The sequence below is a fragment of the Hippoglossus hippoglossus genome, chromosome 13 (genome assembly GCF_009819705.1).
Source record: "Hippoglossus hippoglossus isolate fHipHip1 chromosome 13, fHipHip1.pri, whole genome shotgun sequence".
Classification (NCBI taxonomy): domain Eukaryota; kingdom Metazoa; phylum Chordata; class Actinopteri; order Pleuronectiformes; family Pleuronectidae; genus Hippoglossus; species Hippoglossus hippoglossus.
In genome coordinates this window covers 7473325-7500901 of record NC_047163.1, presented here as the reverse complement: position 1 = coordinate 7500901, position 27577 = coordinate 7473325, and the positions used below count along the sequence as shown (strand labels likewise).

Below are 27577 nucleotides of genomic sequence, written 5' to 3'. Positions count from 1 at the left end.
AGCTAAATTGTCCAATCAGAGGGCAGACAGCTGGTCTTCTGTCACCGAGGTGCGTTTGAATACACACACAGCACATTCGAAGGAATTTGTCATGGAAGAGCCCATTGTTGTCCATCGTGAAAATCTAATGCTCATTCAGGCATCAGTTCCACTTGCTTCCTGACTGGAACTATGCTTTGTAATTGGATAGTCGTTGTCCAATCACACGTAAAGACGGGGTCACGATCTGCACTTGTAACTTGAGCGTCGCTGTTTGGGAACTTAAAGCGTTTCATGGTTTTACAGCTTCTCAGCTTTTACTTGTGCACAGATGTTCAGAGTCTTTGTGTAACATCACCACTCTTATCATTCATTCAATTACAAATACATATCTTTTCTACACATGAACAAACTTCAATTTCTCATGCAGAACTTTTTCTTTACAACCAAAATCTTCCTGACCCCAATTTGAACCATAACTCTCCGCAGCGAGACTGACATTTTAACAAATACAAACCGCAACTCTCAGTTGAGCGTACACCTTCGCCAGGGCCAAAAAGTCCACTTAAACTCAATCAAGCTGCCAAATAGTAAACAGTCTCAAATATCAGTGCTCCAAATATGCTTTATTTTTATCAGGATCAATGGGAAAATAGTACAACTGTCACATTGTTAAAAGTCATGGATCCGCCCCTTTGTCCAGATCCTCACCAAAGTGTAATGGATTCTTTCTTGGCCCTTGTCCCATCCTTCCACCAAGTTTCATTGAGATCAGTTCAGTAAACTTTGCATAATCCTGCTGACAATCAAACCAACCCATCCAAACACATAGGCGCATAACCTCCTAACAATAACAGAATACTTATATCAGATTATTTCATCTAATTTCTACATTTCCTCTCCCTGCCCCCCGTAGAGGAAGCGCTGCCCACCTGCGCTGCCCACCTGCGCGGCAGGTGGGCAGCGCAGATTATCCCTCCGACCACTCGCGTCTTATACGGACAACAGAGCTTTAAATCAACCTCCACCTGTTCACCGTGTGCACCCGAAAAGGAAGGGAAACCCAACAACCTGCAATCGCACCTCAGATTATTTAAAACTTTAATCTGTCTAAACAAAGGTTTTACAGAAGTACACTACAAAAACGAACTGCTGGTGACACCAGGAGGAAAGAAAAGCTCTGGCGTCGTTGTCTGTTCTCCCCCCCCCGTCCTTCACAGATAAGTACTCCACTCCATGCACACACCTCTCGAGCTGACCTGCTATGTGTGCACGAGATAGCAGGTGTGGGTAAACCATTATCAGCTTTGCCCTGTGAGGGAGTTATTTTGGTCCGATCCCACAAGAACACCTTTGGAAAAAAAATGTGCAATGCCCTCAGTGACATATCCATTAATTAGCGAGAGGCGGCGGGGTTCAATTCTACCGGATCACGAAGCGTAAAAAGCGGAGAAGTGGTTTCCATGTGTCGACACAATGAGTCAACCTCGGAGATTGATTGTTGTAAACGCTGTGAAACTGATAAGGGTGTCGGAGCGAACTTAAGACGGTGCAGAGTGGAGATGGGATGATGATTTGGATTTTCCCATTATCGCTGCAGAGCGCGGGAGGCATGAGTCTGATGTGTCATGAGTCACTTGTTTTCCTCTCAGGCAGAAAAAACGACAAACTTTTTCCCTCTCTGCTTCGTCTTAACCGCTTTCCTAAAGATGCCGTTTACCTCGCTGTCTTTTCTGCGGATTTAAAATTATATAATGTGGATTTCTGCTTCAGGCGATTTGCATTTTTCCATGAAATGCAGACGGTAAAAAGCTTCTTTTCCTAATTTGTCTACAAGCTGATTTGGGTTTGTGAGGTGTGCACATCACTAGACAAATTTAGGCCCTGTGCTTTAGTGTCCATGGTAACTGGGAAGGTGAGGGCTTTTGAGGTGTGTGTGTGTGTGTGTGTGTGTGTGTGGGGGGGGGGGGGGGGGGGGGGGGAGACAGAGGGAGCAGTCGACAGACAGTGAACACACACAGACACAGACATGCACCGATTCACAAAAATAATAAACAGTCGGTGCCCGCTGCTGTTATTATCAGCCGCTATGATCACATCGCAGACGTGCTGTGGCTCCTGTTTGTCCTTATCGGTCTGAATTTGTGCAGAGTACATGTAGATAAAATCCACAGAAACACAGTAACCGCCCCCCGGCCCAAACATGCCCCCCTGCGACTGTGAACCAGCCCCGAGCCGCTCCTCCTGCACTTGTCCACTTCTCAGCTTTGCGGATGCAATTTCTTTGTTCGGCGAGGCGAGGTGCTGACGTCAGACCGCCTCCTTTGTTTCAGAATGCCGCAGCTGCATTGTTCTTCTGGCATTAATTCTTCAACCTGCTGCTGTTGCCGGGAGCAACAATGAGATAAATGACAAGATTTTTCAATCACCGCATAAAAAGAGCAGAGGAGGGAATAAGGAGACGATCCGGCGACAGATAGAGATGTCACACGCTCCTCGTAGGAGTTAACCATTTGAGCGAGAAGTTAAAAAAAAAAGCAATTTTCTTTTTTGTCAACTAAATCATAAACTGCCAGAGTATGATAACCACTCAGTTTTCATGTTTTCTTTAAGGTGTAAGTTTTTAAACATGTACATGTGATAAGTGTATATGATTTATCTTTACAGGTAAAGCTGAAAGGATTAGCAATTTGAATAATAGATTTATCATAATTTAACCATAAATTGCAGTTTATTCTATCTTCTCAGTTGTTAACACGTAATACTTCTCGTTGTCTTCTGTGATTATTTTAGACAAATCAGGTTTTTTGAAAAACTTTTTAAAATTGTGATTTTATTTTTAGACCCAATAATCTAGAAAACTGATCGGCAGATAAATCAATAACACAAATAATCACTACTTGCTTAGTCATCTACCAGCAGAGTCATTTCAATGGTTCGAGAGGGTTTTGAAAAAAGCGCCTCCTCCTCCTGAAAGACTCGACTGAATGATGCATCCGGACGTGCACCGAGTGGAGTGACTTCCTTCACTGGGATCAATAGCTGGTCTGTGCAGAGGGAGGAAGAGGGCGGTTCAGAGTGTTAACGCCGTGTTGACATATCTGAAAATGAGTCGCGAGTGAGAACCTGAGACTTAACACTAGGGAGTTCATGTACTTGACAGAGCCATTGAGCTGTTTGGTTAAAGGACCACCACAGTAAACAGACGAGGAGAGAGAGATGGAAGAGTCCTGACAGGAAGGAAGGGCTGAGGGGGCAACTGGGCAGTGACCTTAACGTTAATGGGGCCCCTGTGGATAAATGACGATAATTCAGAGTGTGTTCGCTTCAAGTGAGGAGCTTAACTGCTCTGCCAACACCTGTTCAGCGCCACAGAGGAGCCTTTCACTCAGGACAGGTGCCTCGGCAGCGAGCCGCCCACTTCCCCTCGCTCCGTGCTGCGCTCCCAGCTGCTCGTCTTTCAAGCCTCAGACTCAGATTCCTCACGTGCCTTCCTGTCAGCTCGGCAACCGCTGCAGCAGCCACTCAGCTGCCGGCTCCCAAAGACAACAGCCCAACACAAACAAGGCCTCTCATCGCATCTCACATCAAGTCAACCCGACGCGGAAATGCCCCTTCATCTGAGGGTTATTGTCTAAGTGGTGTAGTCTGCATATTTGTGCACTAAAAACACCTATATGAATAACAACAAGATCATTTGGATCAGCAGTTTGACTCATTTTCAAGAGAAATGAGCACAAGTCGTTTCTCAGAGCATATGACTTTGTTTTCTAACTCGGAAATAGTTTTCTCCAAAACCGCCCATTTTAGGACAAAGAAAAACTCCAGATTTTCTTATTTGAGAAGCATGAAGGAATACTCAAGTTGCAAAGTAGTTGCCACATTAATGATGGTCTAATTGATTTTTTGACAAATCTTGTAAGAGGAAATACTGGTATGTAACATGTAAAAAAAATGTATATAAGATATTAAGGTCAGTTTATCATCAAAAGCATTCCCTGTTAGTTTGACTGACTTCATAGATTTGGTGTCTGCACCCTGCTCTGGGGCCGACAATTGAGAAAAATAAAAATCATCGGGCTGGAATAATTTCTGTGGGAGATTGAACATGTGTGTGTGGCTGCACACACACACACACACACACACACACACACACACACACACACACACACACACACACACACACACACACACACACACACACACACACACACACACACACACACACACACACACACACACACACACACACACACACACGATTCAGTGACCTGTGCACAAGACAAACTGACTGGAGGGGAGGTGGGGGGTTCAATTAGTGCTATAGCAAGCAAAGCGTAGACAAACCCAGACTGAAAAGGTTCTGAACCGTGTCTCGTACCGTACAAATATCTGCAGTTAAACCCTTGACTGTTAATTTACACTCAACTACAAGTCTTCATAACCTCTGGAGGAGCCTCACACGGTGTGTGGCGTGAACCGGGGGCAGCCACGCATCAGTTATGATAAACATACCTTTATCTAAGCTGTTTCACATAGCATGCATTCCCGGGCATGTGTAAGCACTAGCCATGCTTTCCAGATCCATGCCAACTGGCCGCGGTCCAGCAGCAGGGCTGGGTTTTGGCGGTTGGGTCCCAGCATGCTGGCTGTGAGCGGGGCAAGGTGCTTCGCTGCATAGCTGGAATGTTTTCCATCTTTGTGTGGCCCAAAAGGCTGGGATCCATTTTAAAAGGAGCTGTTATAGAGGAGGGCAAGTCGAGGCACGCCTATAACCAGATCTTATTGGTTTATATTCACACACACTCAGATAATCAGAGCTGGCATTTAGTTCTTATTTGATTTAGGGAGTTTAATAAATCAAACTAATGGCCAGTAAGAGCAGAGTTTAACCCAGACACTTTACTTGCAGGACTTTAACTAATATTGTCATTAGAGGGATTTCCCTAAACCCAATCTGACATATTTAATCGTCTCGTTTTGTCAGTAACTTGTCCAGTCAAGTCAAATCTATTTATAAAGCACATTAAAAAAACCACTGGAGCTGAGGGCTTTGCTATCACGGCAAAGGAGCAGAGCAGAATAGAATCAAAATCTATGCTATACATATTGTAAACATTACATAATAATCCATGACATGACTCATCTCTCCAGCTAAAGGGTTCGAAGTGCTAAGTGGTTCATCAGTTGTTGGTTCTTGTCCGGTCAAACTTGTTTTGAACTAATAGAAAAGCTGCAGACACAGGAACAGACGTTTTAATGAAGGTCGACTCTAAGTCCAGGGGTGAGTTGAATGTGTCAAATCACATCTAATATTTTAAAGCAAATGATTTTAAATGTAATAATCCAAATAAAGACATATATATATATATATATATATATATACACATACAGTAAAGTAAAAAATATATAATTATTATATTCACAATCTGATATACCGAGCAACATCCAAACCACCATATCTAGCTTCAACTATCCAGGGGGCCCTTTTTGAATATTTCATGTCAGGTCCCTAATAAGACCTGTGATTTAGCTGGCTGCTGGGCCTGTCTTCGTATTGTGCTGACTGACGTGGATTAAATTCCTTAACAAACATGCTATTAGTTAAATTACCGAACTCTAAATTGAAAGACGGTGAATGTGGGAGTTTCGGGCCCTTGGGGGTGGGTGGGTGGATGAGGAGCCTTTCCCCTTCAGTAATCCAGCTTCGTGAGCTCATCTCTTCACATGGAACATGAAGTCGAACAGTAATTGCAGTAATTTGAAGTTGTTCTCTGCGAGTGACTCAGGTGTGTGGAAGTTGAGTCATGGCTTTCTAACTTTCCCTAAGCCACAAATTGCCTTTTATATCGACCGCAGAGCAGTGAAAAGACACCATGTGTGGTCGCCGATGAAGACGCACGATTCTTCTTTGTGAGGAGGCAGAAATGAGCAACGTCAGGGCATTGAGGACACGTTGAGCGAATCAAATGAAAATCACTTTCAGGAGTCTTTCAAAAGTAAAGAGTTATACCTGAGCTGGCTGTCACCATTAACTTCCTGGCAGGCGACAGATGACATGACCTGAAAAGTGACGGACTCAGAGCTGCAGCGACACAACGAGAGGACAAACATCTCCATGGAAAAATGAATAGTGGAAGAAATACTCAGAAGTTAAAAGTATATTATCTCTGTGAGACTTTGACAAATGATTATTTTTTATTATGGATCAATCTCCTGGCTATTTTCTTGATTTATTGATTACTTGATTTGTAGTCAGAACTTACTTATTAGCCATGTTGCCCTCTTTGTTCGACAACTTTACTTTCATGTTAATCTTTCTAAGATTATGTACATTTTTATGTTTATATATGTATCTCATTATGCTCTTCCTTTTTGTTTGTTTTTATTATTTTTACTTTCTATTCCAATAATCCCTTGTTCTCTTCTTGTGTGCTGCTTTTCTTTATAACTGTCATAACCCTCAGGATCAATGAAGATCACTAAATCTATCATTATATCCGTCACCATTACCAAACCTATTTTTTTTTACCAAATTATCAAAACAAAAAGCAGGTAAACGTGCCTCAAACTACAGCGTTTTACATTCCGTCACAGGAGAGAATCCAGATAAGAATTTAAAGCGCCCTCCTTTGCGTTATCCAAACAGCTGTCACAATACGAGCCTCGTAATAACATCTCGTCTGCAGCTGTGTGAAACGGCCGGAGCACTTTCTCCCAGCGATGTCATCATCACAGCTGCATCTCTGGAGCTTCTCAGCTTCCTCTCTCCGGAGAGTCGCCGCAATTACCTTATCCTGAAAGAGGCCCGGCCCAACATCTATCCGTCTGTCTCTGGGGTGACGGAGGACAGACGGACAGACGCAGGGATGGACGGCGCCGTGGAAAACGCTTAGAGAACAAACGCTTAGGAGTAAATCCACAGAGAACAAAAGTAGTGTTTCCTCAGTAAAAAGCCATAAGAAGCTCTTATTCGCTGCTGTTCATCTTCTTGGTAAAACTTTACATGTCCATTAACTCCTATTAATTCCTGAAGTGCTTCCTTGTGGTTTGATACTAATAAATAGAAAAAAGAAAAAGTTCTGATACTGATATTGCTTAGTCGAATTTCTGCTGAATTTAAACATTTATTATCCATTTATTTTTATTAGAAACTTTATTTTTCATTCATGCTGACTTTTTAGTTTTTTTAGACACATTTCACGGGTTCAACCTGCTCTTCACTGACTAAAAAGACTCAAGGCTGTGCCGCAAAGAACTGGAAGTGCTCCAACTCATCTCACTCTATCTTAATGGAAACTTCATAACTGCACTTTTAGTCGATTTTTTTCGTGCCTGCTTTTATCCTTTCCAAACATGGGTAAATTACTGGGTATCAGATGTCAACATCCATTTCCTCACTCTCCCGTTGTTCGTTTGGGTTCCATTCTTAGACTCTGTTGACAACTGTGCTCTAGTTATTTCACAGTGCTTCAAAGATGAAATGTTGCTGTTCCCACAAGAGCGGACAAAGAATTTAGCTAAATTTAAATCACTGATTGAATCATTTCAGCAAACGTGTCCAACGCTCACGGGTTGTCGTCTCTCAAATGTGAGAATTTTAAGCTTTTCCTCTGTTTTATATCTCTGTAAACTGAGTGTTTCAGGCTTTTAAACAGTTTCTTTGATAAAAACAAACTAATTGAATGAGCGAACTTTGGCTCAAATTCTCATTTACAGACAAAATCATCAGTTGATTTACAGCAAATCAAAACAGTTGCGTCAAAAGTTCAGCTCCATTAAAGCTGCATCGCTTTGGTCACTGCTCCTAAAATGTGAATGTTTTCCGGCACCAATCAAACTGAACCAAACTCCAGCAGGATCCGTGTGGAAGTGTCTGTGCTGCGGGATCTGTTTCTAATTCAGAGAGTAAAGCACCTGAAGCAGTGAGAAAAACATCCGTGTTAAACTTTGAAAATCAGTCACTTCTCATATACGTCAGTCAATTAGTTTCAAAGTCCAGGAGTGTGATCAGGTGTAAAGTTCAGGAGCCACTGACTTGTTGTTCCCTACAGTTAGAAAACAGAGTGGGTGGTGCAGCGTCACAGGAGTTTGCTTCTCTACAGGTGCTGAACGTCAGGGAAGCTCAGCGACACTCGAGTTTAGAGCCATGACTCCTCTTCTCTGATACTAATGCTGCCGTATCTCTCTGCATTTACTCCCCCCCATGTCTCCTCTGAGTCAGTGGCTCCTTCTTTGCATTGATGTGTTCAAATTTACTGGGCTGTTTCCAGCTCTGTCACCCCCGACAGCAGCCTTCAGCTCTGAGAGACCCTCACAGACCCCAAAGAGCAGCACGGAGAGGCCCCCGGGAGCTTTGAGTCCGCTAAACACAGCACCTCTCTGTGCGCAGCTCACTGACCACTGTTGTCGTCAGAGAAGGATGGCACATTAAAGTCCCCCCGAAACACTCCGGATCCGGACCCAGGATGCCTGCGCAGCCTTCGGACACCTGCGGGGGGGGGACTGTGAATGTCCCTGTGATGGGGCCGGGGGTCGGGAACGGCAATGGACACACGGGCATTCATCAGCCATCCGTGGCATCGCTCCCATTCAAGACACAGATACCCACTGAGACACAAAGCCCCAGCTGCCCGGAGTGGCAGACTGACACACAACATTGGGCACCAATGCAACACAGCTCCATTTAGGCCTTAAAGAAACGCCCCGTCACAGCCGCCAGAGTGCCGCTCTATACATCCCATCTGGACGCCTGCACGCACAATGGACAGAAGTGGATTTATCATGTGTTTAGAAGGACAGAACTCCTGCCATAGATAAACATGTCTCTAGATCACATCTGTGCTTTTATTCCTTGAGTATCACTTTCAAAATAAATCACCCTTTAACATAGGATTTCATTTACTTTAAAGCGTAAATAAATCATTTAATAAGACACTTGTCTTTTCAGCTCTGTAGAGGAACAGTTCAACATTTTCAGAAAGAGGCCCTTTAACTTCCTTGCAGAAATATATTTGAGAAGCTTGTGTCCATTGAATACGAAGCTACAGCCGGCTACCAGTTAGCTTAGCTTAGCATACAGACCGGTAGGTGGATTCTGTTACCTTTGGACAGAGCCAGGCTAACGTTTCCTTCTGTTTACAGCCTTGATGCTAAGCTAAGCTAAAAAGATAAAGCCTGTTTACTATACAGAAATCAGTGACCAAAGTCTCAGCCCAAAAAGGAGGAAGAGTTTTTTGGGAAAATGTCTTGATCAGCAGATAAATTGTGAACGAAAATAATCATTAGTTGGAGCCCAATCCATCCGTACACTGTATAAACCCATAAATGTTGACTCTCCAGAAAGAACTATGGATTTTTCTTCCACTAAACTAAACCCCCATATTCGAATAAAACAGACAGTTCCTGGTGGAACAAGAGGAAGTAGGTGTTTGGCTGTTGTACTTATAAAGCTGGCGACTGGGCACCAGGGTATTCAGACTATAAAAGCGTGGGAGAGCGCTGCAGGAACAAAAAGCGAGTATCACCTACATCAGAGGAGAGAAAGAAAAAAAAACTACACTACACGCAGAAGATGTGTCAAAGTTAAAATGAATCACAGCCCATTCCAAGAAACACCACCCTCCCCTGGCTTTTGGACAGTGAATAATCGAGCTGGGAAAACTTCTTGTATTGGGCCACTTTGGGGCTCCTCGTGACTCCGGGTAAGTCAGCTCTCGCTCTATATACGACGTGGAGGCCTGTAGGAAGAAGCTCCCGAGCTGAACAAACCAATTACACCCCTGTCAGGGCCGTGGCACAGCGCTGCATCATGCACAGAGAAGCCACTGTCACATCGCATGGCATTACTGTGGCTCAGTGGACCCAGGACTGATGAGCCAAGAGGCCGGGCATGTGTGGCACGACTGTAAGCTCCACTTAGCCCTCACACACTGGAGGAAACTGTGTTCCATACCATTAAATGTTGTTCTCCTCTTTTTAAAGAAGCAGTGCAGTTAAAACAAAGGCCTGCACACACTGGATTGTTGAAGCATGTGACTCATATTTGATTGCGTTGAGTGTCGGAGCTGCGGGGCGGCGCTGCCTTTGGTCCGCGACTCTCCTGCAGAGCGGGGGCAGCCTCCAGGACTGCTGTGGCTGCTGCTGCAGACGATTTCGACATTCCTCCCCGAGGGCCAAAACGCAGCCCATTAGCATCACATGCTAACTTGCCCGTGGACACAGAGGCCCCGACCAGCACGTTTCAGCGCTCGGACTCGGAAAAGTGAGAACAATTCATGCGTTTCCTCGAGTTCCTCTCAGGGAAGAATTAACCCTTTCATAAAATGACTTGGAAGTAAACAGCATGTATGATTACAACACAATGTAATGTAGTTTTGAGCAGATTTAGGTTTTTAATAATGAGCTTATCAACAATTGTAACTGCTCGTGCGGGCTCCCATGTGCCGGCTTGATTAAAGCGCTTTATTAATAACTAAATTACATGTGTAACTGCAGATGTGATGATTAAAACCCTAAATTTGTGACTTCATTATGAAGATAATTTCAGATTTGATTGCTAAAACGTTTTATTCGTGACTTATACCTGCAGACTTATTAGAACCTGAGAAACCATGACTGTTTGTTGATGATTTGTCGTTTATCATCTCCTGATAACCCAACATTTTTCTTCTTAATGATTTATAACTGAGATATTTAGCATTAGTAAATGATTTATCAACCACTGATGGAACTATTTGTTATTTTTAGATTAAACATTACACCATGTCGTAACAAAGAGGTGTTAAAATATGTTTCAATTGCAGAAATATTTCAGATAACCTGTTGTTGTTGTATCTCGGTGCAAAAACATCACGTTCCTCACTGAGACATTAACTTGTTTGGGTTTTTGCTTTTAAACCAGATTTCCTGCTCCACTTCTTGGGTGGAATAAAGTTGAACTAAACATTTATATCCGCAGCACAGGACATTTCAGCGGCTCCTCCACCTTCAGCCGCACAGAGACGAGGCTGCAGCCGAGCGGACAGGCTGCATCGTCACCTCTTTAATTAACAAAGTGTGCCAGCACAGGCCAGTTTCAGCTCTCGGCCATCGAGCGCCTTCATCTTTTTTTGCCCGTGAGGGGAGTTCAAGTTTATTGAGGCTGACAGACAGTCGTTAGCTAATGCTTTGCCCTTTGTGCAACCAGGTTGATCTTTTTGCCGTAATAATTGAAGGCCGTGAAACATCCAGCCCGGGCTCGCCAGCCAAGTCTGGCCACTTTCGCACTTGTCACCCGCTCCAGATCTCGCTGCCCTGTTGCAACAAGCCATGGAAGAATGTTACTACACTGCCTGACTGCTCATTATCATTTCCTAAGAAACTTAGTCATCACTGAATTTAAGTATTACCCAACTGTTAACACTTTACCTCTCTCGTTTAGCATCTATAAGCAGCACATTAATGGATTTCATACATGTTATATAGTTATACAGCGATGGGGACATTTCAAGTGATTATAAATGTACAATGTGTGTGAACAATGATATATTTTAGATTCTACATCATTATAGCCGTGTTGTCATTCAGCAGCTTCCATTTATGGCTGCTCACAGGTGGAGTTATCTTTAAGAAGTAATGAATTAACGTTCCTATTAAGGTCTTACAGATGAAATACAAAACCTTTGTAAATAAGATAAGATAAGATAATCCTTCATTAGTCCCACAGTGGGGAAATTTGCAACGTTACAGCAGCAAGAGGGCAGTCAGGAATAAACATCAGTAAAGTAATAATAGTTATAATGTAAGGAATAAATACAGTGTGTTGATCAACCATTAATTAAGACATTACAACTTACTATAAATCCGTACTTATATTAGAGATACTTGTAAAAAAAGGTCATGCAGGTCAGACAGGGAGGAATCATCACATCTGCATCCACATCCTGACCAAGGAGAAGCACACAGTCACTCCACTAAAAAAACCTGAGTTTGGAAACTTCAGTAAACGTCAGTGAGTCTGTGGGAGTGATGAAACAAAGGAGCATAAACAGGAGGACGAACTCGGAGGTGGGCAGGATGAGGCAGACAAACGTCAAACCGCTAAACTTGCTGATCGGCAGCGAGCGCTGTTCCTCCCTCGCTCTTTTTGTTCATCTGAGTTTGTGCTTTCCAGCCAAATGCGAGTGGCTGCTGCTTTAATAAGCCAGAGGAGGCTTCCTGATGACTCAACGTACACACACACCAGGAACTCACGACAACGTGGTTTGTGTATTCACAGCGTTAATCCATATCTCCACCCCCCCGCTTGTCTCTTTCTCTGACACAAGACTGTTGAGAGCATGAAATGTTGACATGAAAACATTGTCTGGTTAGATTAGATATTCTGTTTTCCTGATGGCAAGTGTTGTTTTATTTATCTCTGAGTTTCCCTCAGGGCGTCTTCTAGTTTCATCGAGTACAACTGAAGCTTTTAAGATCTTTTCCGATGTTTCTCGCAGTTAAATAGCAGCAAAAACCCCAATTTGTAAACAGACAAAACTCCAAATAACTGCAGACAGAGCAGCAGAAACACAGCAAACCATGAGACCACAGCGTTTTCTATTCATAATAAAACTGAATTTTAAATTAAAATGTTATATTTGTATACTTATATACAAGAGCTTTAAGGCTTTGAAGATTAAACCTGTTTTCAGCTTCTCCACTTAAAGGTGAGCAAACAGCAAGTTTCGGTTTTGTCTTTATCTTTTCCAAAGAATCACTGAAGCATGTCAACATGTCAACACACAAGACATCCACAATGCGGGAGCCGGAGTTCTACTGTAAATCATCTATGATTCAGTAACCATAACAACAGCGGGATGGTTTGCTGTGTGTGTAAATAGAGAAAATCCACTTTTATTCACAACATATGAATGAATGAAGCTTTTTATTAGCTACAACTGTCGTTTTCATGACAAAGTTATCAGATGATTATGCCTTTAACACAAAGTTACATCATCAAATTGGGTCTTTTGAGTAAATATAAAGTATTTTCTTGCTCAAGTTTCTCCAATGTGAAGATTTGCTGTTTATTTTCCTCTGTTTTATACAATCGTGCTGAGACATTTGGGGATTTCTGAGCTGTGGATCGAACAAGAAACATTTTGAGACGACACAAACAGCCCAGAAAGCAGAACTCCCTTTCTCACCATCTTCAAGCTGAAGATTTTATGAATCTACTGAATTAAGTGGATGGAGGAACAACAACAACAGTTCATCAACTTCAGATTTTAGGGACCAAAGATTCAGAGACAAACACTATTCTGATATAACTATAATAAATGTTATTAGTTTGGCTTTGACAGAGTATCTCAAGGCATTTCTCTTCAAGAATAAAAGATTGATAGACACAAAGTTAACATTATTATTCATCTCCATGAACAAATGTGTCCTATTACTCTAATTAATCACCACAAAGTGATAACTCAACAGACACATGGAGTTATTTACTCTGGCCATGGCCACATTAACCTTCTATGGGGGCCTTGGGGCAAAAGTTGGTTGTTGGGCCCCTACTGCCCCCCCACTGAACGCAACAGTTTTCAAAGACATTAGACTCAATGTGCTTTTAGGTTGTTGATGTTTTCTTTGTGTGATTACTTAATTAAACACAACTTTACAATAAATGAGCTCAGTATAAACCAAAGTAGTAAAGGTCGATTTTGACACCACAAGATGGCCGACCAATCAGATTTCATACTGCACTTGTGATAAATCAGATTATGTTTGATTAACAAGAAAGAACATAAGACTTTGTGGCCCCTCGCTGATTTGAAGCAACAGACACCCTGAAAACACATTTATGCTGTAACCTGATGATTTGCACGTGTCGTCCAAGTTATCGTTTGTATCAAAAGTGAGATTCAATGAATTGGATGATTTTCCTTTGACTGTACAATAATTAGTGACTCTTCTGTGACGGTATGATCATCAAAGCTTAAAAAACAAAGACCTCCTTTCTACAAGTCTTAACACAGACGTCAATGTCCAGCAGATTAGGTGGTGAGTTGGGGGTCTGACCTCAAAACGAAAGGTCCCTCAACACACACACACACAGACACACATTCATCCGCATTGCCCCTAACCCACAACAACCCATGCAAAACTCAGCCACCCTGGGGCCAAATCACAGAGAGGATGAGGAGGCAAGGGCCCTCTGCAGGACACACGCACCACAGCATGAAATACACCCTCAAAATAAAAGACAATAAAGGGGAATGTGCACCATTTTGACTCATGCAACAACATCAACCACCTCCTCTGCCTGTCCACAAGAAGTCCCCGCATGGCTGCTCCAGAGAAAAGGGCTGCTCACACTTGTTTTTGTGCACATGCACCAGAGCAAACACACCTGAAACTACAGGATGGGGGGGGGTCTGCTCACCAGTCCAGGCCTCACATCCCATTCTGGTATAATCAGCTGCACTGATATAAAATAACGTAAACCCCCGACGAGGAAAGGTGAGGAGGACACACCTACACATCCTTTATTTACTGTGCATGGCTCGACCGAAACTAGCCGAGGCTGCAGGCTCCGGTATCGGAGGTGGATCACGCACGCACGCACGCACGCACACACACATGCATGCAAACACGGTTGTGTACCTGAGGAATTCTTGCAGGCAGGTGTCACAGAAGCGGTGTCCACAGGTAGACACTTGGACCGGCTCCCGCATCGCCTTGCTGCAGAGCGGACACTGGAAGCGTCTCTTTGGCTTCTCCAGAAACTTGTAATCAAACCCGGGCATGGCTGCAGCGTCTCTCGGCGTATGTCTCTGCAGGTGGTGGGTAAATGTCCCTGGACCCTGACTCCCTCCCTCCAGGGGAAAAAATAGGATAAAAACAAGGGGGGGTGGGGGTTGGGGGGTATTCAGCTGCGGTGCCGGTTTACACCGACGAGAGGTTCGTGCATATCACGTCCCTTCCGCCACCGACGGATCGGGCGAGTCCTTCCCCCCGCAGCGTCTCCTCCTGTCGGCCGCAGAGCGCAGGAAGCACCGGTCTCCAGGAGCGCGCTGCTGCTGCGGCTGCGGCTGCGGCTGCAGACGGATTCGTCCTGTGAGGGTTTGTTGTGGCTGTCAGAGCTGCGGTGTGGCCCTGTCCTCCTCTCTCCTCCTGGGTGGATGCAGCACTGACACACTGAACACAATGCCCTCACCCCTCCGTCTGTTTAGGTGCAGCAGAGTCCCGCCTCCTCTTCCTCCTCCTCCTTCTCCTCCTCCTCCTCCAGGCAGGAGGAGTCAAGAAGCTGCTCTCACCATTTTCTCCCCCTCATGTCCCTGAATGCATCTTTAATTGAGCTTTTGTCTGGCTGCACAATCCTCTCATGAGATGTGTGTTGATTTCATGCCCATGCTTCATGTTTATTGTTTATTTGTCCATTAAAACTCATGTTTACCTCCATAAATACACACTAACCGGTTTTTACTTTAGAGATGTTAAAGCTGCACGCTCTTAATTGACGGAAAGAGAAATCAAGGATTTGATTGTGAGGATTTAATTGTTAAAACGTCTAATTAACCTCAAACAGTGGCATACAGTGCAGTGAGAGGTGACAGACGCCCCCTGGTGGTGGAGCAATCACACAAAATGAAGGTATTCTGTGTTTTGTCATTATTTTATTATTAAACCATGATAAAAATGTGACCAGTATAAATATACATATTTAAAATAAATGCTTGACTTGAGTTACAATACTGATGAAAAAGAAAAATCGAGTGCACATCCTTTTAAACACTGGGAATAAAGATCATATCCACACAACTGGATCTTCTTTCACGTGCTGTGTTGCCACCGGATTACATCATCATTACATCATCACACAAGGCAGCCACAGTAAATGGTCCATGTCGTCATAGAAGGTGTGAATGCATCTTAAATAATCAAAAATTACATTAAAAATGCGATTACAGTTTGAAAAATAACATAAGAATCTTCATAAATATATTCAGATTCAAATGTACATTGATTAAATACAACATATTAACTGATTATATATCATGATAATTACAATAGTCACAGCGGCTGATCATTAATCTGTTAATCAAATTATAAAGGAACATACATAATGAATCAGGTGATTAATGTGAGACTGTGGGGGCAGAGTAAAGCAAAGGTATAATCAGACTGTCGCTGAGAAATCCTGTGGTTCATATTTGGTTTGATGTTGATTTTTATCTCATAATTTTAAAGTGATGAGGTTTTATTTTAAGATCAAACTTCTCAGTTCAGATGCAGACGTTTCCTATCCACTTGTACCTAAATATTTATTTCAGCAGCTTTTGGTTTGATATTAAAAAGATGTAATAACTTCTCAGTTTCTGAAAACCTCAGCATCTCTAATTTAAGGCTCATCCACAGTGAAACCATCTTCTAATTTAACAAACACTAATATACACATATAACATACACCATAATTACAAAATGGGATTTTCCAATAACCAGAAGTGTTTTTAAAAGCTTTAACACGAGTGATAACTGCAAGTACTAATTAATAGTTGAAAAAACATGTTATTTTACTAAAAATATTTAACTCCAAGGCACCAGTGGTGGTAAATATTGTAACTACATACGGTCTTGAGGTATTTGGACTTAACTTGAGTATTTTTATTTTATGGTATTGAACATTTCCACTCTACTATATTTCAGAGGTAAATATTGTACTTTTTACTCCACTGTAATAAATTTGGCAGATTTGGTTACTTTGCAGATTTAGATTAGTAATAAAAATATATTAAACAATTATATATATATATATATATATATATATATATCATCTCATTTAAAATATCACTCCCTAGTTACTGTATATTGCACTATATCTATTGTCCATCATATTCTGTGAGTGTTCAGAATGTCCAAGCGAGTGCTCCTCAAAGATTTATACTGAAAACTGAAAACAGTTCTTCCAACTAACAATCCCCCGAAATGTAGATTGTAAGTGTCTGAAATCTGTGTTTACTTTTCCCTATAGAAAAGGGAGAAGTGAGGAGTGGGTTCGGACACAGTCATTGTCTTTAACACCATGAAAGCTTGTTTCTGTGTAACCCTGAACAACAGGTCGTTATCTGGTCTGAACACTGGGTTACAAATGTATGTGAGGGTTAATCCAATAAATCACAATGTGACCACTGAGTACGTGATGCAGATGAATGCGTTGGTTCATTTGACTGATGAACTCTCAAGTGGCTCCTTTCTTTTCTTTTCTCTTCTGTGCTTTGTATCATCACATTCACCAGTGACTTAACAGAGCTCCAACCAGTTTCATGGTTTATCATGCTCACGCTGCACGTGGGAGAGGACAATAGTTCACCACATGAAAGCGGCCTAATGACTTCCTGCAGTCCGGCTTCAGTCACAGTGTTACAACCTCTCTTTATCCAACCTGTTTGTGAGATGGCCAGGTTGTGACCTTTGCTCCATGAGAGACACCGAATGAAGCACAAACATTCATCCCTGAAAAAAGCATAGATACAGAGGAGAAAGACCAAGTGAGAACCTGAGGCCGCAGCTGCAGTATGAAAAGAAATCTTTCAACGGATCCGCAGCTGGAGGAGGAAGCCGTCACCTCACACCACCGCCAGGCTTCGGGACGGCCGCTGAGCGGGTTCTTCTCCAGGACAAAATCATCTCGGGGAAGGATCCTCGAGCAAAGCTGTAACAAGAGGCTGCAATTCATCTATTGGTTGATTGACACAAACTGATTGACACAAACATAATCTACTGCTTCCATCTTCTCAAAAGTGAGGATTTGTTGGGTTTCATCATCACGCATGAGTTTTGTGATTGGATAAACATACAGATGATTATTCAATTCACAGCAGATTCACCAATGCAGAAAATAAACTCAACTGTTCCATTATTGATGACAGCCAGTCTATCAATTAGACTATTTTAATTTCTATTAGTGCATCTTCAGTGTTAGTTGATCAACGGTCTCCATTGTCTCGTGGTTCATGTCACAGGAAACATTCAAACAGCCTGCAGCCTGCAGCCTGCAGCCTGCAGCAAGGATTACCTACATCTCTGTTACTTATTAAATTGTGCTGCAGTTTAATCTTCCCTAAATCTGCAGCTATTTTCAATTTGGACTGTAGAGTCATGATTTAATCCCACCTTCACTGCTTTTCAGTTCACGTCAGGATCTCTGGCTTTTGCACCACTGCCGGCGTCCATCGTAAGAGGTGCGTGGCCACGTGACTCAGCTCAGACTAAAATCAATATCATCAATGCAAAACTGGACCAAACAAGTTCCAGTATGGCTGAAAGGAACTAGTGTCAACACGTCGCCAGCCACTGGAAATGCTTTCAGATGTAAAGGCTGTGTGAAAAAGAGCTGTCGTCATGTTTTAAGCCAGTGGACTTTCAGACTTACACATGAATCCATTCACAGTTCTCCACAGAAAAACATTTCTGAGAGGATTCATATTCTCCCTGACAGATTTCCCCACATCCCGACACGTCCCAGTGTTTGTTAACAAAGAGTAATAAGCAAAATATTACGTTTCACTGCCAGCAGAGTGTTGCCATGACAACAAGCCACTGATGTCACAATGAACGGGTGACTTTCGTCAAGCTGCACTGCCTTCGGTATCCCAGAATCCTCCTCTTTCCTGCCGAGGCGGCCACGGGCCCCCTTTCCCCAGGTGTACACCTCCCCTTCTGTGAAATAAAGAAGAAAAAAAAATCAGGGGAACAAGGAGCTGTTTGCTGTTTCTTCACATTAATCCACACAAATCTTTAACTGATGACTCTGTCTCTCCTGCAGTGGCGGCATAATGGCTCAATCTGTAGGAAGCTGAACAAAGCTTTTCAATAACAAAGAGAACCGACAGCCATGGCTGGCACCGCCGGATTTCTCCCCAGGGAACCGAGAACTGGCACAATACGTCATTTTTACCATGTCGCCCCCGGCTTTAAGGACACAACACACATTTAGAGATGCACGAGTGCACGCACACACACGCACACGCGCACACTCAAACAGACACACACACACACACACACACACACACACACACACGTTAACCCACATGTTTAGGAGACCGTACCAGCGTTTTTTTGTATTTTTAGTCCATTAGCTGAAACCACTGTATAGTTTACATGACTGCAAACCATTTTCCAACAAAACATCTTCCACCTAACCATTAGTTTTAATCTTTCAACTTGCAGAGGTTTAACAGAATCCATCACAGTGACCATGTTTTTAAGTCAGATTCCTGTCGTGTGGTCACATAGTTTAAAATGCTGTAAAAGCTGTTTTCATCCAAAGCATCTAAAACCACAGACATCTGAGAAATGCTGTCTCCACTCAGAGCAGAGATGAACCCTGTTGTGTTTACTCACACAGCTCCCAACAACTCTTTTTCGACTGAGGGATTAACACTGACTGAAAACATTGGAAATGTTTCTTTTGTTTTATTTTATGTTTTGAAAACTGTCACCGAAAGTCCGCTGCATAACAGCAACTATCAACTGTTAATGCAAAGCCATCAAAGTCTCATCATCTGCTTTTAGAACATGTGTCCGTGTTCTTCCTTTATGTTATGATATGTTTTTAAGTTAATACGTCATAGTTTTCATTTAACTCTGCAAACAGTGACAACAAAACACAGGAGTTTTAAAGCCTCTGCACATCTGGAATATCCATCCCGTTGATTTAACCTGAGATCTCCTCTCATTCTCTTATTCATGTCATTTGTAGTGTCAGACTTTTAAATAGTGCTCGTCTCAAACTTCCAAGTCATAGTTATAAATGGGAAAGCTCTGATAATTGATGAAACAACCTGGCTCTTAATAATAGGTAAATGTCTGAACTCCAAACAAACGGTTGCTTAATGTTAATAAATCCAAATCTAATATATATGGTGCTGTAATGTCAATCATACAACCATCTAGAGGACATTAACGTGCAAGTTGTTGATGCTGGAAACTTAAATCTATCACATATGAACAAACCAAGATCAAAGCTTTGGTTGCACATTGAAAAAGTTGTAGGCACAAGCGTCGCCCACACATGAACTGAAGAAGAAAGTGGCAGAGAAGTGGAACCAGTTTGGCAGCAGTGACAGCAACACAGATTTTGATAAAACCCTACTTGGTTTACAACTCTGTGGACTGCAGCCAATCCTAACCCAGCTATTTCCTCTCCTCTTTGTTCTCGGCCTCACCATGAAAGTCTATTTTATCTGCTGGATTTTGGTCTGACTGCAGCGTTAAGTCTGCGTGTGGGCGTGTAAAGTCTGTGCTTGACTGATATCTTAGACTCTTTTGTTAGCACCTGACACATCACACCTTTATCATTCTTATTAGGTGATCTGGTGACCTCATATATGTCTCAGCCCGTCGTCGACCTGAGCAGAGGTCACCTGCGGACGTGTGTACGACCTTAAAAAAAAGAGAGAAGGTCAAAACATCACACATGGTCCCTTCTACTCACCAGATCCAATAGCTAAGGTGAAAGCGTCTCCGCAGGCAGCCATGGCGATACCCTGCATGCCGGGTACCGGGTACGGCACACGGCTGCTGCGACGGGAGCTGCAGCCCATCTGGCCGTGCTGGTTACTGCCAAAGGTAAAACACTGACCCCTGTCTGGAGGAGAAATGTGAGTTTTGTGAAAGTCGTGATGCAAACAAAAGCATCTGAGGGCTGAAACAAACCAATTTGTTGCTGCAACAACCGAAAAAACTAGTTTGGCTGGTGCTGAATGAAACTGTGACCTTCTCCTATTTCGCACCATCATGGAGGAAATCACACAGAAATGTATTACCGCCAAAGAGTCTGCTTCAAAAATGTCTTTTAAATAATATAATAATTTCATTAATGACATTAATAATTTCTTTACCTGTAACCGCAACAGAGTGGGACGTTCCAATGTCAATGTAAATGATCTTCTCAGAGTCGAGCGGTGCTGATTGGATGGGGAAGTACGAATTGACTTCTTCCACTTGATTTGAGGGATTCGGTTCCTCTTCGGCTGTTATCTTATCCAACCCGAGCTTATTGAACCTGACCCCAACAAAACGACAAAATCCAAGTTTTTCAACAGAGGCAGTTGAATGTTGATGCAAAGTTTTAAATGTACATGAACATAAGTTTGCGACAAGAACCGTTAATATTAAATCTGTTTTCTTGTTTGCTGCCGGAAGCTGCTGAGCTGCAGTTTTTGAATTTGTGCTTCTTACAAACAGATCGACATCCTGTCCCGAGTCTCTGTGACAGTGACGGATTAACGATGCGAGAAAACAAAGTGTTTGTCACTTTGGGAGAATGCTGTCTCACAGGTTGTGAACCAGGAAACTCACTCTCTGCACCTTTAATCTACCACCACCCACAGGCACATGAAAGAGTTCATACAGGGGGCAGATGAGAAGCATTGGTTTATTAAATGTTAACAAGAGTAGATCATTTTCACAAAATGCAGCAGTGCTGTTCTCTCATTAAATGTGAAACGAGGGATGTTTCACTGCTGATCACGAGCTCCTCAGTCAGTGTTCACTGAGACTAATGATCAGTGTTTTAGGATGACGAATAGAACAATTACCTGTTGCTTCCACACGCCATAATCCTGTGTTGGGTGCTGACAATCATGGAACAGTCGACTCCACACATGACCCTCTGGGCCTGAAATTCCACAGGTAAACACACCTGCTGTGGAGAGTTGTAGGTGTCTTGGTTGCCGAGCCCCAGGCGACCTTCCAGACAGAGTGAGACTCAACAATCATGTTGTGTGCTGATGAGCTGTGGTCATAAATCAGTCATATATGCAAACAAATGCTGAAAAGATAGACAGAGCGGATTCTAAAACCACCAGTTATTTACAATACCATTGTCTCCTCTTCCCCAGGCAAATACTTCTCTTTCATTGGTCACGGCGAGAACGTGGGAAGCGCCACATGACACCTGAACCAGCTCATAGCCGAGGAGGGCCTCGACTATCTTGGGCTGAGAACAGAATCCGAGAAAGAAATGTTATCGTTGTAATGATGGTATTTCAGATTTTTAACCAATAGTGATGCAGCTTCCTGTTGCCCCTTTGCTGCACGTCATACTGCCTCTCTACTGCCAACTGTCCAATAAATGTCAAATGGCCAACAACGTAAAGTTTATAATGTTTTTTTAGGTTTAAGTTTAAGTGTACCTAATAAAATGCTAACTGAGTGTGCATTAATCAGAGTGAACATGTACCTGTGTTACATCATTGAAGTTACCGTGTCCTAGACAGCCATTGCTCCCACTTCCAAACGTCATAATGATGCCCCTGTCTGCAAATTGAAAATAAAGAGTAAGGGATTAGAGGCATTATTTGTTGATGAGTGTAGGTGTATTCATGGGTGGACCAACAGAATACCTCTAATCCCTATTTTAGAAATGCTAATCTGCGTCACTACAGTGAAAAGTGATGAGAGGCAACTGAGCTGGGAGGAAAGGTCTTTAATCCTGTGTTTTCTGCTTTGTGATGATGGATATACTGAAAGCAGCTTTCCCAACACACAATCACACAAAACAGAGCACCACAGTTTCAGCTTAACACAATTGTACCTAAAGATTTCTGAAGAAACCCTGGTGCGTTAAGTGCAGACAATAAACAGCCAAGCTTCCTTTCTACACTGACTGAGCATGGCTGTGATCTCTTTGATTTTATGTCCAAACAGGAAAAGCCCACCAACCTGTCATGCAGGTGGTGAAGAGATCGCCACAGGCCACGGACTTGATGGTGACTCCAGACTGACCCTCGAGGAAGCGAGAGATGAACTGAGGCTGCATCTGCTCCACCACGCCGGGCAGATTGGCCTCACCGGATCCCACTGACGGAGCCTGCAACAATCTGTGGTTATTAGTTGTTTGTTTGTGTGCAGACAGATAATTAGTCTTTTCTGTAAGGAAATAAACATGTTCAAGGGGAAAATCCACCCGCTGACAGATGATTAAACACCATCAGTCTGTGATGTTCACTGCCTCCCAGCACTTATTTTATTATTAAACACACATATTCCCCAACCTGCTTAATTTATCTCAGTATCTGTATCTGATTTCATTCATTTTCCTACACTTCAATATAATCCAGAAAATGGAAAATGGCACGATGCTTGGTTTGATTTGAGACTGTTTGCAGTTTGAGCTACTGAAGCAACTGAATAATCTATTTCTGCTTCTTCAACAGCGAATCTTCTCTGTGATGTGATCTTGAGTCTACACAGAAGCTCTCTGAGGGGCTGACACCAAAAGCAGATCTTTACCGGTGATATTTTTAACATCTGAAAAAAATGACGTTCTGCATTGTAGCAGCTGTAGAAATACAATCAGTTGCTACTTTACAACTGCAAAATCTAATCTAGGATCTAGGTCTGCGATATAAGACAATAGCTTTAACCATAAATTCTACCTTTATAGAGAAGAAGATGTTTTTGCTTTTATTGGCCCTGTCACATTTAAAATAAATTGATGCTCGAGGTTGTGATGTTGAACAGGGCTGCATCATATCAAGGATTACATTATATTAGACTGGTTATAAATGTATTATTTTTGCATAAATAAATTGACTAAATTGAAGCAGGCTTGTATGTTTAAAAACATTTGTATTTTGTACACAGACCTCCCATGTAATCAGACGGCCGGACTTGGTGACCCCCATCCTCTGGGTGCGGCCCAGAGACACCTGCAGCACCTCAGTGTTGAGCATTGGCAGGCGCAGCGGCGCTGAGATGCCACTTCCCCACGTGTACACCGAGGACAGGGGGAGGGAGTGCACCTTCCCCGATCCTAAACCGAATGATCCATCTGTTTCAGCCCAAGAAATAACAATCAGTGTGGTTTAAGTACTGCAATCAGTTTGGTACAGATGGTTCTGGCCGTCAGATATTATGTGCATTACCTCTGGACCTGTTGGTGGGAACTCTGCCTCCTGCTCTGCCTTGATGACAAGTGTGCATAGCTGACAGTGGTTTCTCGATCCTGAAAAAAATCGAGAGGAGGTGATTTTTAAGAAAGATATAAAAAGCGTGTCTCCAAAAAACCTCCATCTTCTCATCACCTCTGCATTAGGATCCCACCTGCGCATTTTGACGTTGCCTATATCCGTGTAGAGGTTAAGCAGGGGCCTGATGCATATGGGGAGAGCCATTATTTCATTGAGCTGAGGACGTTTGGATGGATCCAGATTGAGCATGTGGAGGATGAGCTGCCGCAGTTCTGGGCTGTACCGGTCGGAAATTGGAGCGAATGTGCCGCTCATGATCTTCAGAACGAGGGCGGGTAGATTCTGAAAAGGCAAAATGAATGAGCACAAGTTTTAAGAATTCATTAGAAATGTGTGAAAAATTAGTAGTAAATCACTGTGGAATTTGGTTCTGAAGACAGACAGGAGTTAAAGCAAAAAGAGTTGATTGAATTATTAATTTGTGTTAAAGTCAAGAGCCTGAGGAATCTGCTTCAAACTTAAACATTGAGCGACATGGGGTCTTCGTATTGAATATTCTGAGAAGTTATAAGTGTCGCTCTCTCGTGGCGAAGGCAGCGAAGCTCTGATGTTTGCTGGGACGGTTTCACTGCCTTTGCCAAAGCAATATTTTATGTATCAGACACAGAATAAGAATAAAAATACTGCAGAAACTAACACACATAGCATTATTAGAAACATCAACATGAGTTAGAGATTTTTGTAAAGAAAAGGTTTTCAGTACCGCGGCCTCAAAGGCTCTCTTAAGGCTCGCTAGCTCGTACAGCACGCAGCCCAGAGCCCAGATGTCACTCTTCTGGTTATAAGGTTTTCCTTCACACAGCTCTGGAGAGATGTAGCATGGAGTCCCAACAACCTGCATAGCAAAACAAAAAAGAGAGGACACAATCATTCATGCACGTGTAAGAATTCAACACATAAAGATATGTCCAAAGCAAAGAAATCAGCTCACCGTGTATGCTTTGCTTTTGCTGACGAGGATTTTGGAGATGCCAAAGTCCCCAATTTTGACGATCATCTGGTGCTTGTCAAGAAGAATATTTTGCGTCTTGAGGTCCCTGTGCAGGATGAGTTTGTTGTGGACGTGGTACAAGGCGAGTAAGATCTGCACGAAGAAGTGAAGGATCGTGTCCTCGTCCAGCAGAGAGTTACAGCGCTTCTGTATGTAATCAGCCAAAGTCCCACCTGCATGGAGAAAACATTGAGAAAATCTGTCCATTGAAAGCAAACTAACTCAGAGACTGATTTGGTTACTGGGTCAACATGATGATATCAAAGCCAATAAGCGATTGTTTTAACAGGCAAAGGGTAAAAAAGCAACAGAGGGAAAGAGAATCCACAGAATAATCATCTCGCCCTATGAATTTTGTCATATTTCTCTTTATAGAAATAGAAAATCTAATGTGGAAAGACGTCCAGAACTTAAGGTTTAGTCTTAAACCCGAACAGAAAACCTAAATGTGTAAATGGAGGCCGCATGTTGGGTCTTGGTGTCTTGCTTCAGATTTTTCTCTTGCATTTACCTTCAAATGAAACCTAAAACTTGAGCGATTATCCCTCTAAACACCTCCACACTCACTGATATTAGGTGTTATCATGTAGTCTTCCCAGGCCTGACATGGGAAGATGAAAAATGGTATGGCGCCCTACAGCACTAAACCATGGGAAACATGATTTGCTGCACAATGAACAAAAGGGGGTCGTGTAATAAGATATTACAGTAATTGTACCTGGTGCATACTCCATGGCTATCATGAGGGCCTTGTCTTCCAGGAAGTTCTCATAGTACTCGATGATATTTGGGTGGTGGAGCAGTTTCAGCACCTGACACTCGTTCTGAGCCGCCAGACGTTCGTCTCGTGACATCTGCTCCACTGGGATTTCCTTCAGGATGACAAAGGCCCCGTCGCTGCGCCTGCGGCACAGGTGAACGATCCTGACAGCAGGAAAATGAAGAACAATTAGATGCAGATTTGTGGTTTATATCTTTTGTGCCCGAGTGTTGAGACTAGTTTTATGATTGACACACAAGTTTAATAGATGATTTGAGGAGAATAATAATGTAAAGAAAAGTATGGCAACATATATATACGAGCATTCATATTATGAAGAGGATAAGTTATAGTACTCTGCTCCTTTTTTAAATGTATGATAAGATTAACACCCTTTTTCAAAGGGACCCTATATTCACAAAACACACTTATGATTGATCTCTCATATACTTAGTTGTTTCTCCCTTGTTTCCCACAGTCTTGTTTTCATCAAAACAGACCTACAGTACATATAAGTACCATTGGAACTGCTCAGTACTTTATTAATACCTTACTCATACAAATATAGTTGTAATATTAAAGCTGTCTTATGAAGTTAACTTTACTGCATCTTATAACTCGCCTAACTAATATATATGTAAACTTGTACATATTTCTGACAAGGCAGAATTAATTCATTGATGCACTTCTGGTGTAAATATTAGTAATGAGTCACTAATGGGAACAACTTCTAAAGTAGCCAGGTTCTGAAAGACTCTCCTCCAGTATGAACCACGTGTCTTTGTATCTCTGCAATTAATTTGGAAATACGCTGTTTGACCACTTCTGGAAAATGATCGCTGGACCAAAATCCATTAGAAAAACTGCTTATTAACATTTCCAATGTAGATGCAGGCTTATCGTGGTATAAATATGACCATTTAACAACTTATACATAGAGATTGACTTGCTCTTGACTTACAATAGATCACATGTAGAGTTGACAAATGTTAAAGAGCATTTTCATTACATTTTAAAAAGTTACAGTTCAGTTAGAATCTCTTGTGTTTTTGCTCCTTGGCAATAATGCAACTAGAAATGTAAGAAGTTAGTAAGGACTTAATGTTTCTAATGAGTCACCAGCTTTGGGGAGTTTACAGTTTCTTTTTTTAGATATAAGTAAAAACCCAGTCAGTCAACTGTACTTGTAAATGTTAAATAAGCAGTTTTTCTAATGGAGTTAGGTCCAGATGTTCTGCAGCATGTTACCAGAAGTGGTGAAATGGTCTCTATACAGATGTTTTACTGATGCATTAAGAAGCTACAGAGGAAGAGAAGGATTTCCCTGGAGACCTAGAATCTGCTATTAATCACGACTCATACATAAAGTAACAGTACATGATGTACACGAAGTAGTTGTCATTTAGATTCCTCACACAAACACACACACGCGTTTCAAGTAGAGACACACAGTTTTATAAACTCAGAACAAAACCTGGTTCGTGTTTCTGGTGTTTTCAGAGGACGCTGCACATCCGACGCGTCCCGTTACTTTTCTTTGGGGAGAAACACTGAGGCCTTGCTGTGTTGTTAGCTTTGTTAGCTCACTGCTAACACCACCGTGTTTTAAACAGGCGTGTGTACTGGTGACGCTCCACAGCTGAGATGTGTAAATAAACTGGGAGTTTACCCGAAAGCTCCTCGTCCGACAACTTTGATCTTCTCGTACTTCTCCATCGCTGCCGCTGCCGCTGCCACACGGTCCCTCCGTCTCCAGGCAACCTCACAACTACAGCGAGCGGCGAGGGACAAAGGCGAAGAGAAAACTCCTGCTCCCCTCATCCACAGTAACTGTTGTCAATAGATGTT

At 42.5% G+C, this 27577-nt stretch overlaps 2 protein-coding genes across 2 annotated transcripts in view; both read right to left on the bottom strand.

Moving 5' to 3' along the window:
• The window catches only part of traf4a (tnf receptor-associated factor 4a), a 36053-nt gene extending 20894 nt beyond the window's left edge, over window positions 1-15159 (bottom strand). Inside the window, exon 1 of the mRNA XM_034604535.1 lies at window positions 14605-15159. Coding sequence (XP_034460426.1) covers window positions 14605-14747 — 143 coding nt within the window. The 5' untranslated portion in view covers window positions 14748-15159. The remainder of the gene's footprint in view (window positions 1-14604) is intronic.
• Window positions 15160-15603: 444 nt separating this feature from the next.
• On the bottom strand, window positions 15604-27492 carry nek8 (NIMA-related kinase 8). Its single transcript, XM_034603513.1, has 15 exons — window positions 27399-27492; window positions 25688-25893; window positions 24910-25142; window positions 24682-24813; window positions 24052-24260; window positions 23874-23953; window positions 23595-23779; window positions 22669-22816; window positions 22187-22263; window positions 21826-21943; window positions 21543-21693; window positions 20844-21007; window positions 20438-20590; window positions 18502-18660; window positions 15604-17653 (listed from the first exon to the last, which is right to left on the bottom strand). Exons 1-15 carry the CDS (start codon window positions 27443-27445, stop codon window positions 17625-17627), a joined length of 2091 nt encoding a protein of 696 aa, XP_034459404.1. The 5' UTR covers window positions 27446-27492; the 3' UTR covers window positions 15604-17624.
• Window positions 27493-27577: the final 85 nt, after the last annotated feature.